The sequence below is a fragment of the Diachasmimorpha longicaudata genome, chromosome 2 (assembly GCF_034640455.1).
Source record: "Diachasmimorpha longicaudata isolate KC_UGA_2023 chromosome 2, iyDiaLong2, whole genome shotgun sequence".
Classification (NCBI taxonomy): Eukaryota; Metazoa; Arthropoda; class Insecta; order Hymenoptera; family Braconidae; genus Diachasmimorpha; species Diachasmimorpha longicaudata.
In genome coordinates this window covers 12,803,023-12,820,296 of record NC_087226.1, presented here as the reverse complement: position 1 = coordinate 12,820,296, position 17,274 = coordinate 12,803,023, and the positions used below count along the sequence as shown (strand labels likewise).

Sequence of the window (17,274 nt, the reverse complement as noted above, 5' to 3'; positions counted from 1 at the left end):
TCATAAGATGAAATATTACAATGACTTGAAAAAATATCAAATTTGGCAAAAATGCCATAAAATCAGGAGAAACTATTGTTCTTGTGAAGTTTTCCTTGTTAACTGTTATTAAAAAAAAGTAGTTCCATTCGATGAATATAAAAACACATCGGCAGGTACTGTCACTCAGTGTCTTTAGTTTGAATGCACGATTAGTCTTTCGATACCGAGGTATTCTTTGATTTTCTTCGCCACCATGGCGATGCTCTTCATTACCGGTGAGTAAATATTGCATTGCCTAACTAGCTTGCTCAAATAGTTTTAAATATTTATTCCAAACGTTTGCAGCAATAAATGGTCAGCGTTGGCACTGCTTACCCGCCAACTTGTGAACGGCGCGGCCCAGTGACTTGTCGTGCGGTAAAAAAAATCTTAACTTTAATATTATCAATTAGTTTTAAGAAGTCTCTTCAACAGTGCCAAAATTCCAGAGTTAATTGACAAGTGAATTTTCCAGGTCTGCGTTAGCGGTTGCTTCTGCAGTTTTGGATACATCAGACGGTTAGGAGACGGTCAATGCATGAAGCAATGTTGATTACAACAATAAAATTTAAAATAATCCCTCTTTCCCATGTGAGGTACATGAAAAACCAGTGTAAAAAATAAAACAAGAGAGATTGTACTTTGTTATGAGATAAATTTAGTAGCCTTTCGTTCTTTCTCGTGCTCCGTAAAATTTCAAAAAGTCCCGCCGACGCACTTTCTCTCCTCCTCCGACTCCGGTGAAAATGGCGCATGTCAGCCCCAGTGGGGAGGGATGCAGTTGAAGCGAGTCGATCCTTCTGTTGCTGTCTCGCGATCTTGTTTCACCAGTGTCCGAGAGGAAGTCTCGCCAAAGCTTTCGTTACTGTGTGTGCTCTACACCGTGAGCAATGCCCAGTGATAAATTCTTCCCCCAAGCTCATTATTTGAACTAGTCTCCCTCCGTGAATTGAAGCCGCTTATTCCGTCATTGTCCCCATTCACTCTGTGAAGAAAGTTCAAACCAATTGCAGTTAATAAACCCTTCGCCATCCGTTCCAAATGATGAGAAAACCCTCAGACATTTGAAAAAGCCTCGACAGTTGTGACTTGGCCGTATGTTTTTGCTGTCTCCAAATGATGTTCCTCTCCTGAAGCCCCGTCGGTTGTCGAATAAAAGTGCAAAACACGATTTAACAATCGAAAGAAGTGCAAAGCGAATGAATAGTTGAAAAGAAAGTGTACCACTCGTATGAATCATTGAAAAAAAGTGGAAAAGTGTCGCAAGAAAATTCTAAAATCGGATACTGCAGTCTTGAAAATGGTAAGTCCATCTGAAAACCGAAAAAAATCTCGCATTTCCTTACATAACTCCCTGCATAAATCATCCACAATAGTGGACTCCGGGGGAGCTTGTGAAAAAAAAATTTTTTCCCTTCCCTGCCCTCTCGACAATACTGGCATAATGTGCATGACGAAGATCCGAAGGGTCCGGTCTCCGTATCAATTGTCCCCGAAAAATCCAAGGGCCGAAAAGCCCAAAGGACAGGTAGAACCGCTACCTGAATGACGAGCTCCGCTTACCTGCGGGTGAGTGACATATCGCGTCAAGTGGAATCTCTAATAAACAACCGTTTCGTTTAATCTCCCCTCTTCAAAGCAAGCTCACAAAAGAGCACAGACTGTCCTCACGCTACCCCTCCCCCTCTTCCCTTGCATTTTTTTCTCTTTAAACAATTTCATTGAATCGCTATCGCATGACTCGACGGGGGATAAACAACTCTTTCATCATCAACACGATGAGAATGTCGAGGGGAAATTTCGATCCGCTTGAACTCACAATCAGTGGAATGTTCATTTAATTTTTTTTTCTGACTAGACCTAGCTTTTTGGTGATTAATAACAATGACTGGTGATGTGGAGTCGATTGATTTGTAAAACCATGCATGTGAGGATGGTGCAACGACGTTGGAATTGAGCCCTCGCGTTGGGCTCGTATACGAACAGAAATAGATCCAGTAACAAATAAAGGGGAATACTGGTGGAGATGATTTTTAAAAGACGCTGTTGCAGTGTGCAACAGCCTCTGGGACCCTCTTTTTTTTCATTATTTCAGGCACTGGAGTACGTGAAACCCCGTAGAAACAGGGGTTTTACGCGCATGCGGTCTGGGGTGAGTCGATAGGAAACCGATCAGGAGTGAAAATAAAAATTATTCTGGCTACATTGATCCTGGCTTGCAGTCAAATAAATTCTGTGGGATTTTGTGCTCTAGATTGGGCTTTGTCGTTAATGTCTCAAACTGTATAATGCAATGGGGGAGATATTAGGACTGATTATAAAGATTTTTCCGACTTGACTTGATTGAGAGATTTTTTTTAATTGGTTAAACTTTCATATAATCGCACACCCACCAACACAACATTAAACATTGCCCTCTCTGGCTCTCAATTGATGAAAAAAATTCATCTCATCTAGCTCTCAAAAGCGAATGAAAAAATCTTCCACAGCGATTCTAACAGTCTCTCCTCGATTTCACTTCATTCTTCTCTCCATCCTTCTCCCTCATCCGCCCAAATACCACCGACTTTTACCGTCCAATTTCTCATCCCACTTGATCCCAATATATGTATATCATCCGTGTATTAAGAATTATGCCGCGGACGATGCCAAGTCAAAAGAGATAAGAGTAATATATGAATAATCGAGCAGCAGCCGCCGAGGAAAAAAGCTGGGATGATGAGAAAAAAATGTCAACCTCCATTAAGTGTATTTAACAACTAATGAAAGACAATTGTCAGAGCTTTGCTCACTATTCAGGCATAATTCGACGTAAATAATCGAATAAAAGAGGAGAAAAAATTTCCAGAAAAATCCTCCCGTCATTATCTCCCCCTCCTCAAACCAATGATTATCCTCCTTCCAACTCTTTCATTTCATTCCGGTGAAAAACATATTCTATTTACGCTGGAACCGTTATCCGTAACTATTATATCTTGTGCTGCGGCAACTCACTCAGCCGTGTGGCCGCGGTACGTGCCCATCCTTATTCGTTTTTCATTTCCTACGTGAAATGAAAAAAACTGGAAGAAGGTACGGCCTAAGCGAGGAAAATGCCCTAGATTGGAGAGTGTAGCTCTCGTTATTTGTTCAAGTGTGAATCATTCAACAATCTCCCATGTTTGAAAATACATCGTGAAATTTTAAGGGGATAACTTTGAACTTTTTAGAAACACGGAGAGAACAATTTCCAGACAAAAAATATTTAACAATTGGCGAAAAAAGTAACATTCAATAAAAAGTCTAACCACTAAAACAGTACGATTCAATTGGTAATTAATCATTTTACTAAGTCGTAGTGAAAAAAATTGATGTGGAATAATATTTTCATTCATTCAGCTTTCCAGTCGATAACTGAATTGATTCTCTATCACATGTGCCACTTATCCGGATTATTTGATACTGTAATGTCGTAGTCATTCAGCTATGTGTTCTTGTCTCGGTTTTTAGAACCTTGTAAGCTTTTGAAAACAGTTCAAGTACTCTGCTAAACCTTCAAAATAGGATTACATATCAACTCGGAATGGATTGCACTTTTTTTTTCTATATTTAGAGACTTGGTGGGATTAACGAAGTGTGCAATTTAAGTTCAAGATTGTCTATTCAGGTTTTTAGGTGAGTCTAACTTGGATTTATCGTTTTACCTCGTATATCCATGGAGAATGTCAAGGGGGATTTTATTAATTGACTCGGCAGACTGTCGATAACAGGTATATTTATTATTTTTTTAGTTTGAAGCCTAAAGAATTAGTCGAATTCGTCTAAAACCATTGGGCTTAGAAAGAAATATAAGAAGATAACTTTTAGAAACAAAAACAACTGAATTATCCGAACCATATCTCGCTACAGCTGGCAATCTCAATAATTTTTTTTCGTAATTGACAAATTATGCGAAATGCATTGGGGTTAATGACGGTCAGTCCTTTTTCACTTTACTCCATTCCCCAAAACCTATTTTCCGCCATTTTTATTCTCATTTTTTGAGGGGGTGTTAAGAGGGCTCTACCTCAAAACAAGAAAGCCTCAAGTGTGCACTCGCGTTACTTTACAATGGGAAGAGGAAAATAAAAATGGACTAACCATTTTTAATTAACGAAAATGAGGTTTCCGACCGGTACTTCATTACATCCAATTCCATCTAGAGGTGAGTTACCGTTTGCGGATTTTTTAGATTAAAAGTAAATGTTGAATTTTCGGGTGAGTTCTCTTCGATGAAGTAGAGATGAATTAATAGGGTCGTGCGGTGATTTTTCCCACCGATGATGGGAACGGCCATCATTTTTCAATCAAAATGTTAATCACTCAATGAATAATTTGATGGATTCATTGAATCATCTGGTGAATGGATTGATTAAAGTGGCCACTAACAGGGCAGAGCCAATTTGGAGAGAGGGGAAGTCATCGTACCTTTGTCCTTATTACCACGTGTAAAATATCGGTTTAATTTTGATCGAGAAATATATGACTCATACATTGATTGTCTTCTTCAATTGATAGTATCGCCATCTAATCGAAGAGGGACTATAGTATCGAGTTGCACGATAATAAAAACCCGGGAAAACTGACGAGTAATAGGCAATAACACCGATATTACTGTAAGTCCCAAAATTGAATTTTCGAATGAATTGAAGAGTTCATTATTCAGTCTGGCGACGTTCATTAAAATTCAATGATTAAACGACGTTGCCGTAACGACGAAATTGTGATACCAAGTGTCTCAACGGCGATGAGTACAACAATGAATATTAAATTTCTAATTCCATCCTATTAGGAAATATGAGAGCCGGGTCGAGTGTAGATTTTCATTTTTTGATGACTTGGCTGGCTCTCTCCTGGTAATGATAATGGCATTGGGTTATCCATTATCTTATTGAGGGGATACTTGAGATATTAACATATTAGATTTTTATTTTGTAATGACTGATAGACTTTTGTATTCTTCGTGTAACCAAAGGTTTCCCCGTGAATGAACGATCCATTAACGAATGACTGAATTATTTACAGATGTTGGAGAGATTACGCAAAGTGCAGTGAATATCCTAGATGCGTGTTTTTGTAAGCGAGAGAGGATTGAGAGGCTGAGGGAATGGGTGCTGGTATGGGTAGAACAGGAACGAGTGGCGGTGGTATTCTCGAGGCACTACCAACTGGTACACCGCTTCACGTTGCCATGCTTGGCCTAGACAGTGCTGGTAAAACAACAGCACTTTATCGATTGAAGTTCGATCAGTACTTGAATACAGTACCAACAATTGGATTCAACTGCGAGAGAATTCGTGGGGGCATTGGAAAGGCGAAAGGTAAGGGAATCAGAAATAATGGTGACGGAGTTATTATCTGCTAGTTAGCTCTAAGGATATACAAGTAGGGAAAGTCTCTTATGAAATAGATTTTCAGATATCCCAATCATTTTCGCGGTTTTGCGCAGATTCTTTACTGCAGGCTAAATAATTTTAAATAATCAAATTTGGCAATACAGATGATTTAGAAATTCTTAAAAATTAAGAGAGCCTAGCGTGAGAAAGAACAATATTTTCTGCAGGTGTAAATTTTCTGGTTTGGGACGTGGGAGGTCAGGAGAAGCTGAGGCCACTTTGGAAGAGTTACACCAGGTGTACAGATGGCATTATTTTTGTGGTCGACTCTTGCGACACCGAGAGACTCGAAGAAGCCAAGATGGAGCTCACGAGGACGGCGAGGAGTTCTGATAACGCAGGTGTTCCCGTTCTCATTTTGGCTAATAAACAAGACTTACCAGGTAAATAGTCACTTTAATCTCAATTATGGAAATAATGTCATAAGAATTCGCCATCTCTTCCCAATTCTTAGTAAAGAAATAAAATTAAATACTTGGAAAATTTTTCTTCAACAACAAAATCCCACTTCCAACAATGATTGTGAAAGAACTGAAATATAAATATTGTAAAAGAGAGTGTCGAGATAAGTGTAAGAGTTGTTTTTATCTCCAATTACACTGAAATGACGCGATAATGTCAACTTGTCATAAATTTATCGTCACCAGTGTGACAGCTAAATGCTTTTGTCATTCTCTTAAACTGACATAGTGCGAGCGAGAATTCGTCATCAATAACCAATCAATGCTGAAGAGGTTTTCTATATCGCAGGCTCTTTTGCGGATGTATCTGTCGTTAGCGATTCACCCGTCGTCCTTCCGATAATGGAATTGTTTCCCCGTAAATTGAGATGAATCGATGGGACTTTGCTTAACAACTTTGAATTTTATCGGTTTTCGATCAAATGTACTACGGTGTCAGTGGAGGTCTCTAAAATTCCAATAAATTAATGGAAAGTCCGATAAAAATGTGAATTTAAGGGAAGAGGAATGTTGAATTTAAAAGTGGTTTAAAAAATAAGCTGATAGATATATTTGAGAATAAAATTTTAGCCAACTTGTGATGGAATTGAACAAGCATTCTCATGAATTTTCTTGACTGGAGAATAGCGCTGATGTCACTGCAAATATCTTATTTAAATGAATTCTAAATTTGTAAATTCAGGTGCCAAAGACGTGGGCGAACTGGAAAAACACCTCGGCGTCCTAGAGTTGACCAGTTCACCGGGTAGTTCCTGCATAAAGGTCCAACCAGCTTGTGCCATTACCGGAGAAGGGCTCCACGAGGGCCTCGATACACTCTATCAGCTCATTCAGAAACGACGTAAACTCGTGAAATTGAATCGGAAAAGGGCGAGGTAGGCCCGGGCCTCGGAGGACTGTACGTGCGTATTCTGATACTGTCCTCGAATCACTGGATTCAGATGTACTGATGCATTGGTGATGCACCAAACTCGTCAATCAAGTTTTTCAGCGGCATTCGATTTTGGAAGAATCATTGTTGCGTAAGAAATGGACAATTTGTTTTTTTTCTATTTTGAGAGGTATGAGCTAGAGAGAGTGGCCAGAGGAAGGAAGCAACGATTTTTTGAGGTTAGAGATAACCAACCATAGATGTGGTGTGATAAAACTTGAGGAGATTCAAGGGATTATTTACAAAATTATTTTTAATTAACTCTTTTGCTAAACATCTGTTCTTTTAAAAATCCTCATGGTTTTATATCAGAAACTTCTCATTGGAAATCAATATTCAAAAAAATTTCAAACAACGAACAAGTCGTTCTTTGAGATATTCATGTAATTATGTTGACAAAAAATTCCCTCTTTACTCAAGCAGTTTTATCATTTCACACGATTGAAATTGCACAAGCGAAGTAAATGTTGTTCGTTACCAAACAAAAACATTCGTGAACGAAAAAAAAAAACAATGTAATCCCGTAGATGCAGCCACATATTTATGTCAGAATGAAAAATAGACTGTGTCGAATTATGACTGACGTCTATTGCCGAGTTAATCCATCAAATCCTACGTACTTGTGCCTCACTTACATATTTTGCACCATTTTTCTATTAATTCCTTCCTCATGTTTGTGTCTATGATGTTTGTAAAATTGCCCTGGTGCTTCCGAGGAGTTTGTGCTACTTGTTTTTGTTGAGTTGCCGACTGAGATGAGTCAAGCGAGCTTTCTAGTGTTAATCATTAAGGGGAGATTGCACTGAAATTTTCAAGCCTTAGAGAGCCTTTATTTATCGTGATGTTGAATGTGCTGCTTCAATTTCCATGCAAAGAAATAATCTCTGCTTTTTTTCATCAGAAGAATCTTCAAATGCCCTTTATTGCCAAATATTTAGAAACCTCGTGAAACTGTTAACATATCGTGATAAATTATGATAAACCCTAGAAAAATGTGTATCAACCTTGTGAGATTTTTGGCGACTGTACACTAAAAGACGGTGTGTGAAAACGAGGTTAGAGTTTACAATCTTTACTCCCACGTCTGTTTTTTGGGCCTACTGTGAAAGTACCTTAACAAAATTAAGCAGTAGAGTCATCAATACGATAAATGAATTTCGAAACTTCACGGCAGACTCCCCTAGATTGGCGTAATCAGTTAAATTAGCAAGGGACTAAGAAAATTATTGAGTGTTTTCATAAATTCAGGGGGGTATTTTGAACGTCATTGCTGGCAATTGATGGTCAATTATTCGTTAATGATTGTTTTGGAAATACATATCGTTTTTTCGCATATTTCCGAGCTTTTTGTGGTCCCGAAGTTGATCATTTATCACTGTTCTCCCTACAATAGAAGTTTTTGCTCAGTAGTCATTTTGTTTTTTTTTTTTTTCATTGAGTTCTGGTTTTCGATCCAATTAGTGGTCTGTGGAGTGTGAGAGATAAAAAGCTGATTAATTCAGTGATAAAATGATGAATCCGAGTGAGACGAAATTTACAGGTCGCTTATTAGTCGATTGATTTTCAATCGAGAAAAATGTCAGAGGGAAAATAGACATGACGTTACGAGGATTTCATCAAATTTTTCCCAGAGTTTCACAGAATGAGAATGGGAAAGATTTAGATTCCTATTTCGTTCACTCTTTCGAATGAATATCGGAAAATCCATTTTTATCGGATGAAGCCATATTTTGTTGGGGTTTCGGGACCGTAAAGAGGTCAAGGGGTCATCAGGCTGCGCTTACGAATGAGAAACGTTCTAGTTATCTATGAAAACAATTTTCAATAGACCATTCCTTTTAAAATTCGTTGTCTGATCAGTCGCATTTCATCATTTTTTCTACTGAATACAAAATTAGAAATTCCGCACCTCCACTCGACCACATTCCGTGCAACCCATTCACGCGTCTAAAATAAAGTGATAATACTAGTCGACATTGACAAACATTGTTTTTATTTTTTTTAATATCTACCAATATATTACTGAATGAGTGTGGCAATAATAAAGATTTTTGTAAATACAAGTATTTCTACTGCGTCACTGTAAAGTGTACGACACTTAGAGTTTGTAATAAAGATTTGAACAATTACTTGAGCAGGTGGAATAATCGAGCCTCCAACGATTGAAAGTCACATTAAAACTCAGTAAATAATTATCGATGGAAGATTTGTTCAAGCAAATGAGTCTTAGATGTTAAGGGAACTGTATAAGAAATTAATGTTGTTTTTTATAACGAAAAAAATGCTATGACGACAAATGTATTATTACGAGAATTGTATACTTGTACTTGCCCTTGTTGTGTTTTATTAGTCTCGAATATTTTATCTCGAGTTTTTCATTGATGAGAGGGGAAATACCACTGGGACTTGTTTATAATTGTGTTGGGAGTGAACGTCATTAATGTAGATAATTTTTTGTGTAAAATATATAGAAAAATTTGGTGGGAGTGTTCTGTTCACCCATGGATATCATATTTATGCAGTAGATTGTTTATCTGTATCATTCAATAATTCGGAGATCAGATGAGAATTGGCAGTATTACGTATAATTTTTGGAGTGAACACAAATTCTTTTAAAAGAATAAATCCGATGAGAAAATTTATGACAATTTTTTTTTATTATGTCCACTTTTCGCATAATTGTTAATTTCTTCATAAGTATCAGGAAATGAAAAATATCTTGACCATTGGAAGTGCTCAAGCGAATTCCCATGAAATATTCTTTTCGTCATCAATTTTTTTACGACACGAGAAAAAAATCAATCTGACCTTTTACAGTCGATAATAAATTTATGTTTTCATAATACATCGGCGTCAAGAGAGAAAAAAAAACCACCCACGTGAATCGATCCATTTCCTTTTTCCGCACGTGGCTGGCCACGCACTCATCCCATAATTCTCTTCCCCTCAATTTTAACCATTATGGTAGAAAAAACTCACACGAAAAAAAATCATCGTATCATTATGAAGCGATGGAGACTCGGCACAAACAAATGACTAGGCTTTTCTCGTTAACAACGAAGAATGAACAATTTCCTATTTGCAGAAAGTTGTGACTCGTCAGTATGAAGAAAGCGTAGGCGAGAATCACGACATTTCTTCCCGACAGTCACTGTAATTTTCATCAATTACTTGGGCACCTCCTTCTGGTTTATTCTCGGGGCTTATTTCCTCAAAATTTAAATCATCGAGGTGGCGAGCGTTGGATTCACATTTATTAATGAACAATGCGGGGGCACGAGATTTTCGTGGGAGAACTTTTGATGAAGTGCTCTTCTTTTTTCGGATGATTGTTGACTTGGGAAGGGAATTCGGGCGAGGCTTGAGAATTGTCGGTTCCATTATTCGACGGAGGGCGTCAAGAAGCCGGTGCATCAAGTCAAACTAAAATTATGAAAATGACTTGTGGTTAATTGAAGCAAGTGGATAATTGTTCTTTCTTTTATAATTTTATATAAACTCCGGATATTTCTGACCTTCTTAGCAGCCTCCTGCGCCTCTCTTAAAGTCCTCATCTCCTGCGTAAATCCTTCTTTTTCACACTGCCGGACAATGTCATGCGGAAGATTGTCCAGAGCCATGTTGAGATACTCATAAGTCTTCTCGATGGTCCTCATCATCATATAGCTATCGAGGCTTGCGTCATTCCGACCGATGCAGCTCTCGTAAGTGTCCTCAATGAATACGCGCAGCTGTAAAACTGATTCGGAGCACACTAGCTCTCTGAAGACTCGGTGGAGAAGATAATCCGCGTATTTCTCGAGTTTATCGGCTCGCTGTTCGCTCAATTCAATATGCGACTGCAAGTCATCGACATCAGTCGTTGCAAATGTGGAACGAATATCGCGAGTTTTTTTTCTTATAGTATTATTTTTTATACACTTGGAAAAACCTTTATAGAATAATTGCAAGTTCTGTTGAGATTTTTTTTGTGTGCATTAAATATTGTAAGAAATATTTCTCTTCACTAGAAGATTGACTTTTAAAAATTAAAAATAAACTGACGAAAACCAAAGTTTCAAGAAAAGAGGAAATATATGAGTGGAGATTAATCTTTAGAACCTGAAGATTTTGCAGATTCTCCTCGATCAATCCAATCTCCCTCTCAACCCGCTCTTGTGCCCTGGTCATATTCGAGGCCATTTCTTGCATCGGTCCAGCCAGAGACTCCAAATGAATCATGGCATCCAAGTTTCGAAGTTCCATCGAGTTGAATTCTTTGCTCAATGCTCTGGGGTCAATTAATGAAATTTCTGGGGTTTCCAACTGATCGACGTCCCTCTCGAATGCCTCTGGAACATTTGAGATGACTGTCGGTTTTATGGGTAAACCGGCAATAACACTTTCTCACTGACGACTTGTGGGAACATAAAATTGTCTGTGCCGTTTCTTCTAACATTGGACATCATTTTTTCGCGCGTAAATCTTTGGTGAGGATATCTCTGGTGAAAATTCTAGTTCAAATACATTTTGAAAACATAATATTCTAGAATTCTAGGAAAAGAAACTGGTGGATCGATCTGTCGCTCTATGGAAATCCGAAGTAAGATTGGAACACGTCTATTTTTCTTTCTCCAAATTATTTTTTCCCGATACATCAACGAACATAATATTCGCTGAATCGTAATATAATTGCATTGGCAGAATAATTTACTATAATTTCCGGTAGATTTTCATAGAAACTTACCTATGAGCACCATTAATTCGTCTCGCACTTCCTCAGCCCTCACCTTTGACGGTTTCTTCTCATTCTCCCGGGCAATCTCCTGAGATATTAACGATCCCCGATTTTTACTCGAAATTTTGCTGACAAAGTCATAGCAAGCCTTCGCTAATCTCCACATTTCCTCTAACTGATAAACCTCCAAACGAATCTGCCCGAAATCCTTGGATAACTGGTCGCGTACACCAACCAGGGCATTCGTCCTCTTCGCTTCTCTGTCAGCTTCTGTCAAGATATCCATACTCGATTCATGATCCTTGGAGAGATAGTCCTCAAAGGCTGTGACGTACCGCCGATTTTTCTTCTGGATTTTGGACATTTTGAATTTAGAACATGCAACGTTTTTTTAAAAAATTTCTCATTAAATAAAGAGAGAATGAATGGAATTCCACCTCTATATTAGCGAATCGCCGTCGTTCCTCTGCGAACTGTCGGTCAATCCTCATACAGTCATCCCGAGCAAATCCGGCGAGTAGTCTAGCGCGAAGCACTTGCCTCGCCTGCTCAACATATCGTCTTCCTGAGAATTTCTCCCTAATTGGCCGCCCGGTGAGATCAATGAAATAGCCGGGATCGATATCTGTCATGGCAAGTGGTGCCTGATAATCCTCCTTCTCCACGAGACATCTGACAGATCGTCTCGGTTTACTCTGGTCATGATTCTTTGTCCGCCTACGTGCCTCTGTCCACTGATAGAATCCAAAAAGTTGGGGATTGCCAGGGACGAGCCATGGGGATAGCTCATGCTTTTTGGACATATTGTTATTGTAGAAGCTAAATGAACAATCGAAGAGAAAAAATCTAATTAAAACAAGACTTTACGATGTTGGATCATAATGTGCTCATATATATGTCATAAGTTCCCTGCACTTAAAAAAATACCGATAGGTCTCGAATGGTTTGCTCCTTGAGACTTCTCACCCCAATATTTCGCCCTCCGGAGACTTCCTAAATCTTGCACGAAGAAAACTATCCTCACCGAAATTTCCCCCGGACCTCTCTCATTACCCAATCAAAACTCACACCATTGACTGATTCCGCCTCTTCATTTCCATACATCTGACATTCACATTTCATCACCATCTCCATCGACACGTTTATGTCTCAAGTCCGCAGTGGAGCCTGACAACCCCGGGTTGTTAGTCCTGCGCAGACTTCACGCCATCCCCAGCAATTCCCCTGAAAATTCTAACCAAAAAGCCGGATAAAAACTCAACAATGGATCATATAACAAGCAGCATTCCGATCGTCTCCTCCATCTAGTGAGGAAATTCAGGCGGGCTCAAGCCCGAGAGGTGAAAAGACGGATGTTACACAAGTATTTGCGCCCAAGAGAGAAGAGAAAAAATGAAAAGAAATAGCCTTCTTGGCGTTGCACTGAAGAATATGCTCCATGTAGGTGGAGGGGCATCGGAATGAAAGATCGGTTCCATCCCAGATCCACTGGCGTTCTAGATTCGTTCGTCGATTCTCCTGGTCTCAATGCAACATCTGTATACACATACGTGATGATACTAGTGTATCAAGTGTATCATCCCACCACTGGGTTCGCTTCGCAGGTGAAAAGAAAGGAACTCACTTCGTCCACTTTCATTGTTGTTTGTTCTTCCAAGTCGAAAGGTGGCTAGAGACATATTTTCGCATCGTTTCACATTTGTTGCTGCTGAACTTGTGAAAAAATTGTTCGCCTGTCGTTGCCATTAGTCTTTTAGAGGAGTAAGTGCGAGTGCTTTTTGCTGAAATTGAGGGTCACGACGGGATCGAAAAGTCCTCCAGCTGAACATTCCATGGCTCTCAAAACACTAAACTGAGGTGACAGTCTTCTTGCTGATGGTAATTGTTTTGATGAAAAATAACACTGTCACCAGAGCACTACATGCTCTGGTTGAATCAGGTCTCTTGCAGGAGAGAAATGAAGAGATAATAGCCTGTTTTCGCACATTAGTATTGTGATTGTTAATTATCAAGTTCTTTAAATGACTCTTCTAGCTTCTTTTAAAATCCTGCTATGCAACCTGGAGATTAATATTCTTATTGTGGTACTTTATAAATAGTTATTTGATTCTCATCAAGTTTGTATTCCGTTGAAATAGTGCTGGAAAATAATTTTATGAGGAATTTTATAAATATGGCTTTTAATACATCTAGACTCCCAAAGAAGGTAAAGACCATAAATTAAACAGGTTGATTCTGTAAGAGTCTTTAATCACCATGACGCAAAAATTTAGAAACTTAATGTTTGAGGATTACAACGTCAAAAATGAAAAAATCATGTAGTTTCTATAGGATATGGTGATGTGCCGGCTGGCTGACTCTCATTTATTCTTCTTACTTTTCAGTAATTTCGAACTGTCTCCGTGAAATTGTGGGATGTATTGACGTGTTGAGTTGGGTGGATAATGGATAAACTCTTGGTTGTGGTCCTTCTGAGTTTGTGGCAGGTGGTGGGCTCAATGTCATCGTGGGATGGATGTGGCAATCGATTGGAGCGGGCACTCGATTCTATGACCAAGGAGGGGATTAGGAGGGTGAGACAGGAGCAGGAGGAGTCCAGCGCGGTTTATCAGAGGACTTTGATGACTGCTCCACTCGTGATGACTGTTACCAGAGTCGCTGTAAAGGTATTTAAGCTTCGATGGGGCGCTTCTGCGTATGCAGAGATCGAGAGAGAATAATTTCCATTATTAGAGTCCATTGATAAACGCAATTTGTCCGAAATGATGAAATAATAACTTCCAGCTTCCCCGAGACCAGAGTAGAGTGAATAACTGGGCTCGAGTGGAGCGTTGCCAGTTCGAGCCGTCCAACAACTCCCTCCGAAGCCGAGTAATGCTCAATGACCTGACCATATCCGGTCTAGTCTCCCTTCACCCTAAGAAGGGACGATCAACAGCTTTAGGTGAGGCCTGCAGGATGAGCCTTCGCCTCCGTCGCGCTGGCATCGACTTCACCACAAGCCCCATAGCAAGAACCCGGGGTCAAATGCGAATTAGAACGGAGTCGAGTTTTCTGGAGCCGCGATTCGTCTCCATCTACGCATACGCTTGCCGACCACTTGGTCGCGTCGATAGACAGATAAAGCGACAAGACAAGCCCTCCCCGTCCGCACAGTCAGACCGGCATTATGAGGCAGCTGAACCGAGAGATGGTGGTTTACAGAGGTCCAGTGAAGAGGATATTCAGATCGCCAATGAGAGTACGTCTTCGGCATTCACCTTCTCTAGGTACGATTTATCGTTAACTAAGGAACATCCCTGGATTACGAAACTGCCAGAGGTTAGGAGAAAAAAACGGTCCAACGCCAGTGCCAGTGATGTCGATGATTTCGATGGGGAGATCAAGCATCAGCTCCTACTTGAGAACGAAAGGGGAGGGGCTGTCGACTGGCAGTCGATGGAAAACGTTGCCAGGGAGATGGAGGATGTCTTCCTTAGGGGGGCTAGCGAGGCTCTCACCAAGTACATCGAGAGACAACTGCATCCTGCCATTAAGGAGACACTCATGGTGTCCATGGGCTACACTATTAGTTATGGGTAGTTTGGCTGTGCCTGGATTTTTGGAGATTCGATGAGGAGCCAAAAAAAATTGATCTGTGAGAAATATAACTGACTAGAGAAATAAATTAATACTTAGTTAGCAAACTGTCCATAACCGTAGTCGAGCTGTCATGAACGAAGAGCTCCACAAAGATTCTCATCAAAGTCGGCAACCCTCCTCCAACCACTTCGTTTCCTCCAATTTTTCAACAGAGCTAATGTTACTACTCGTCTAGTCTAACCACTCCTTTTAGTTCTTCGATAAATTATTCTATATTAAGCTAAATTATATTTTTTTTAATTTTACATTCAAAAGTTTAATTTACACACGTAACCTATGTAAAAGTACGAGAGCTTGTTCATAGAAAGTGAAATGAAGTGCAGTAGTGGCTGCGGCTTTCAATTGACTAGGTAAGAGGCCTTTAAAGAGGCCCCTAAGGCCCTCGTTCTTAGCGGTTTTACTTAAGCACTCCATTAGTCCCCGACAACTGAAGAATTTTCCAAAACCAATGCGACCGTGCTCGAAGCCCTGGATCTGGAGGCGTTTCCTCGCCAGATCTAATGGATAAACTGCGGTTTTAGCGAATAAACCAGCGGCACTTCCTGCAATCATCGAGTTTGGCACCGTTGTTGATGAGCCATCCGAGAAGGATTTGTAGAAATCTGTGAGGAGACTGTAGAATACAAACTGGAGACCTGTGTGGGGTGCTATCTGGAGGAGAGTTGGCGATAGACCACGATAAAAGCCACGCGGAGACTCCGTTTTTAAGATTGATCTGAAAGATGATTTCATCTTTTTCAAATAAATTTTTAGGCTATTGAAATTATATTGACATAAAAAAATTGATTGTGAAAACTAATAACTTTTTTTTCTTGTTTTTAATTCAAATTACTATGCTTGGAGAGGCATTTTTGTGAAGATGATACTGACATATAAATGGAAATAAAGCCCTTGTAAACAGGTTGATGATGAGCTTGAGCAACGAGTCTCGTCCGCACGGTGTCAAACGGAAAAGAAACTACGGTTGCAATGCTTCCGGCAATTGCTCCAGCGACAAAGTGGGCGGAATTCTGCCAGTGGTCAAGAGTCGCAAAACTTCTCGATGACTCTATGATTTTGTTGTAGGAGTAGAACTGCAATAGTCAGGGTAATGAATTTTTACAGGCCCGAGCGATTCGGATTGGGGGTAAATCGGCTATTTCATACTTGAGCAGTCCCGTAGACAATCGATAACAATTGTGCCGGTACATGGCCCTTCCAGAGAGCCACAACACCTTCTTCACTTGTTATTGTTCTTGTCGCCTGCAGGATCGAGCGATATTTGCTCGAGAAATCATGCGATATTGGTTCAACTTGCAACTGGATTGATAGAAAAGTTAATATTTTACTGTCGTCTCGAAGAAACATTTCGCTAAGTTAAAAAAAATATGCCACGATAAGCATATAACGTTTTCAGTTTACGTTTGAACTGGTAAATACTCTGGCTCCCACTAACAAGTTGGTGTGAAACTGAGACAAATTTACCTGAAATCGAATCTTGATAACATCTATAGGCTGACAAATGAGTCTAGTCATAAATCCACTGACAGCCCCGGCAATAGCATGGTCACTGCTGTGCTCAGCACGGGCGCCCTTTACGCCCATTATCAATACCCTCCCCCGTTGACTGGTAACAGAAGGTTAAAGGCAGTAAAGGCATTTTAATAATAACTACTTTTGTAGGGTGGTTCGAGATCGACAAGAAAGGTTAGGGTATGCATTTTGTCGTAACTGCCAGATTCCAAGATATTCTTTCAAAATTAAGTTAAGACTAGAGTTGGCTTACCAGCTCACTGCAGATTTTATTCTACAACCCTGTTCTTTCTTTCTTCTTTAGAACAGTCATCACCACTGTCTCTAACCTACTTCACCAGTCATTACGTCGAGTCATCAAAAGTAGGCTGTTTTTCAGAAATTTATTCGCTGCACCACCAGATTATCACCTACTATATTAATCAAATTACATAGTTAGTATCAAAATACTGATTGAATGAGTTTCTACCGGTTACTTGTCCCTGAGAAAGCTGATAGATGCACGAAAAACACGTGACCTATGCCAGATCCGCGTGGGGACCCCACGTGACGCTGATCTACAGCACCAATAGGAGT

General features: G+C 39.8%; 4 protein-coding genes across 8 annotated transcripts; 2 read left to right on the top strand and 2 right to left on the bottom strand.

The window, feature by feature from the left end:
* The first annotated feature begins 821 nt into the window (after positions 1–821).
* Positions 822–9,469, top strand: LOC135173146 (ADP-ribosylation factor-like protein 4C). The gene is made up of 4 exons (XM_064139826.1): positions 822–1,324; positions 5,065–5,360; positions 5,603–5,818; positions 6,579–9,469. Exons 2-4 carry the CDS (start codon positions 5,147–5,149, stop codon positions 6,773–6,775), a joined length of 627 nt encoding a protein of 208 aa, XP_063995896.1. The 5' UTR covers positions 822–1,324; positions 5,065–5,146; the 3' UTR covers positions 6,776–9,469.
* Positions 9,470–9,606: 137 nt separating this feature from the next.
* Positions 9,607–12,749, bottom strand: LOC135173130 (centrosomal protein of 83 kDa-like). 3 transcript variants are annotated; one of them, XM_064139799.1, is made up of 6 exons: positions 12,613–12,749; positions 11,982–12,363; positions 11,554–11,893; positions 10,929–11,158; positions 10,343–10,666; positions 9,607–10,250 (listed from the first exon to the last, which is right to left on the bottom strand). In XM_064139799.1, exons 1-6 carry the CDS (start codon positions 12,642–12,644, stop codon positions 9,954–9,956), a joined length of 1,605 nt encoding a protein of 534 aa, XP_063995869.1. In that variant the 5' UTR covers positions 12,645–12,749; the 3' UTR covers positions 9,607–9,953. The 3 variants fall into 3 exon arrangements, with proteins under 3 accessions (XP_063995869.1, XP_063995871.1, XP_063995870.1); XM_064139801.1 differs by having other exon boundaries at positions 12,511–12,630; XM_064139800.1 differs by lacking the exon at positions 12,613–12,749 and adding an exon at positions 12,472–12,612.
* A 521-nt stretch (positions 12,750–13,270) lies between these two features.
* Positions 13,271–15,631, top strand: LOC135173138 (uncharacterized). 2 transcript variants are annotated; one of them, XM_064139814.1, is made up of 3 exons: positions 13,271–13,401; positions 13,929–14,210; positions 14,329–15,631. In XM_064139814.1, exons 2-3 carry the CDS (start codon positions 13,989–13,991, stop codon positions 15,124–15,126), a joined length of 1,020 nt encoding a protein of 339 aa, XP_063995884.1. In that variant the 5' UTR covers positions 13,271–13,401; positions 13,929–13,988; the 3' UTR covers positions 15,127–15,631. The 2 variants fall into 2 exon arrangements, with proteins under 2 accessions (XP_063995884.1, XP_063995883.1); XM_064139813.1 differs by having other exon boundaries at positions 13,284–13,422.
* LOC135173142 (mitochondrial thiamine pyrophosphate carrier-like) lies at positions 15,374–17,093 on the bottom strand. Of its 2 annotated transcripts, XM_064139817.1 has the most exons (5): positions 16,952–17,093; positions 16,651–16,792; positions 16,333–16,485; positions 16,057–16,259; positions 15,374–15,901 (listed from the first exon to the last, which is right to left on the bottom strand). In XM_064139817.1, exons 2-5 carry the CDS (start codon positions 16,768–16,770, stop codon positions 15,448–15,450), a joined length of 930 nt encoding a protein of 309 aa, XP_063995887.1. In that variant the 5' UTR covers positions 16,771–16,792; positions 16,952–17,093; the 3' UTR covers positions 15,374–15,447. The 2 variants fall into 2 exon arrangements, with proteins under 2 accessions (XP_063995887.1, XP_063995888.1); XM_064139818.1 differs by lacking the exon at positions 16,333–16,485.
* Between the last annotated feature and the right edge of the window lie 181 nt (positions 17,094–17,274).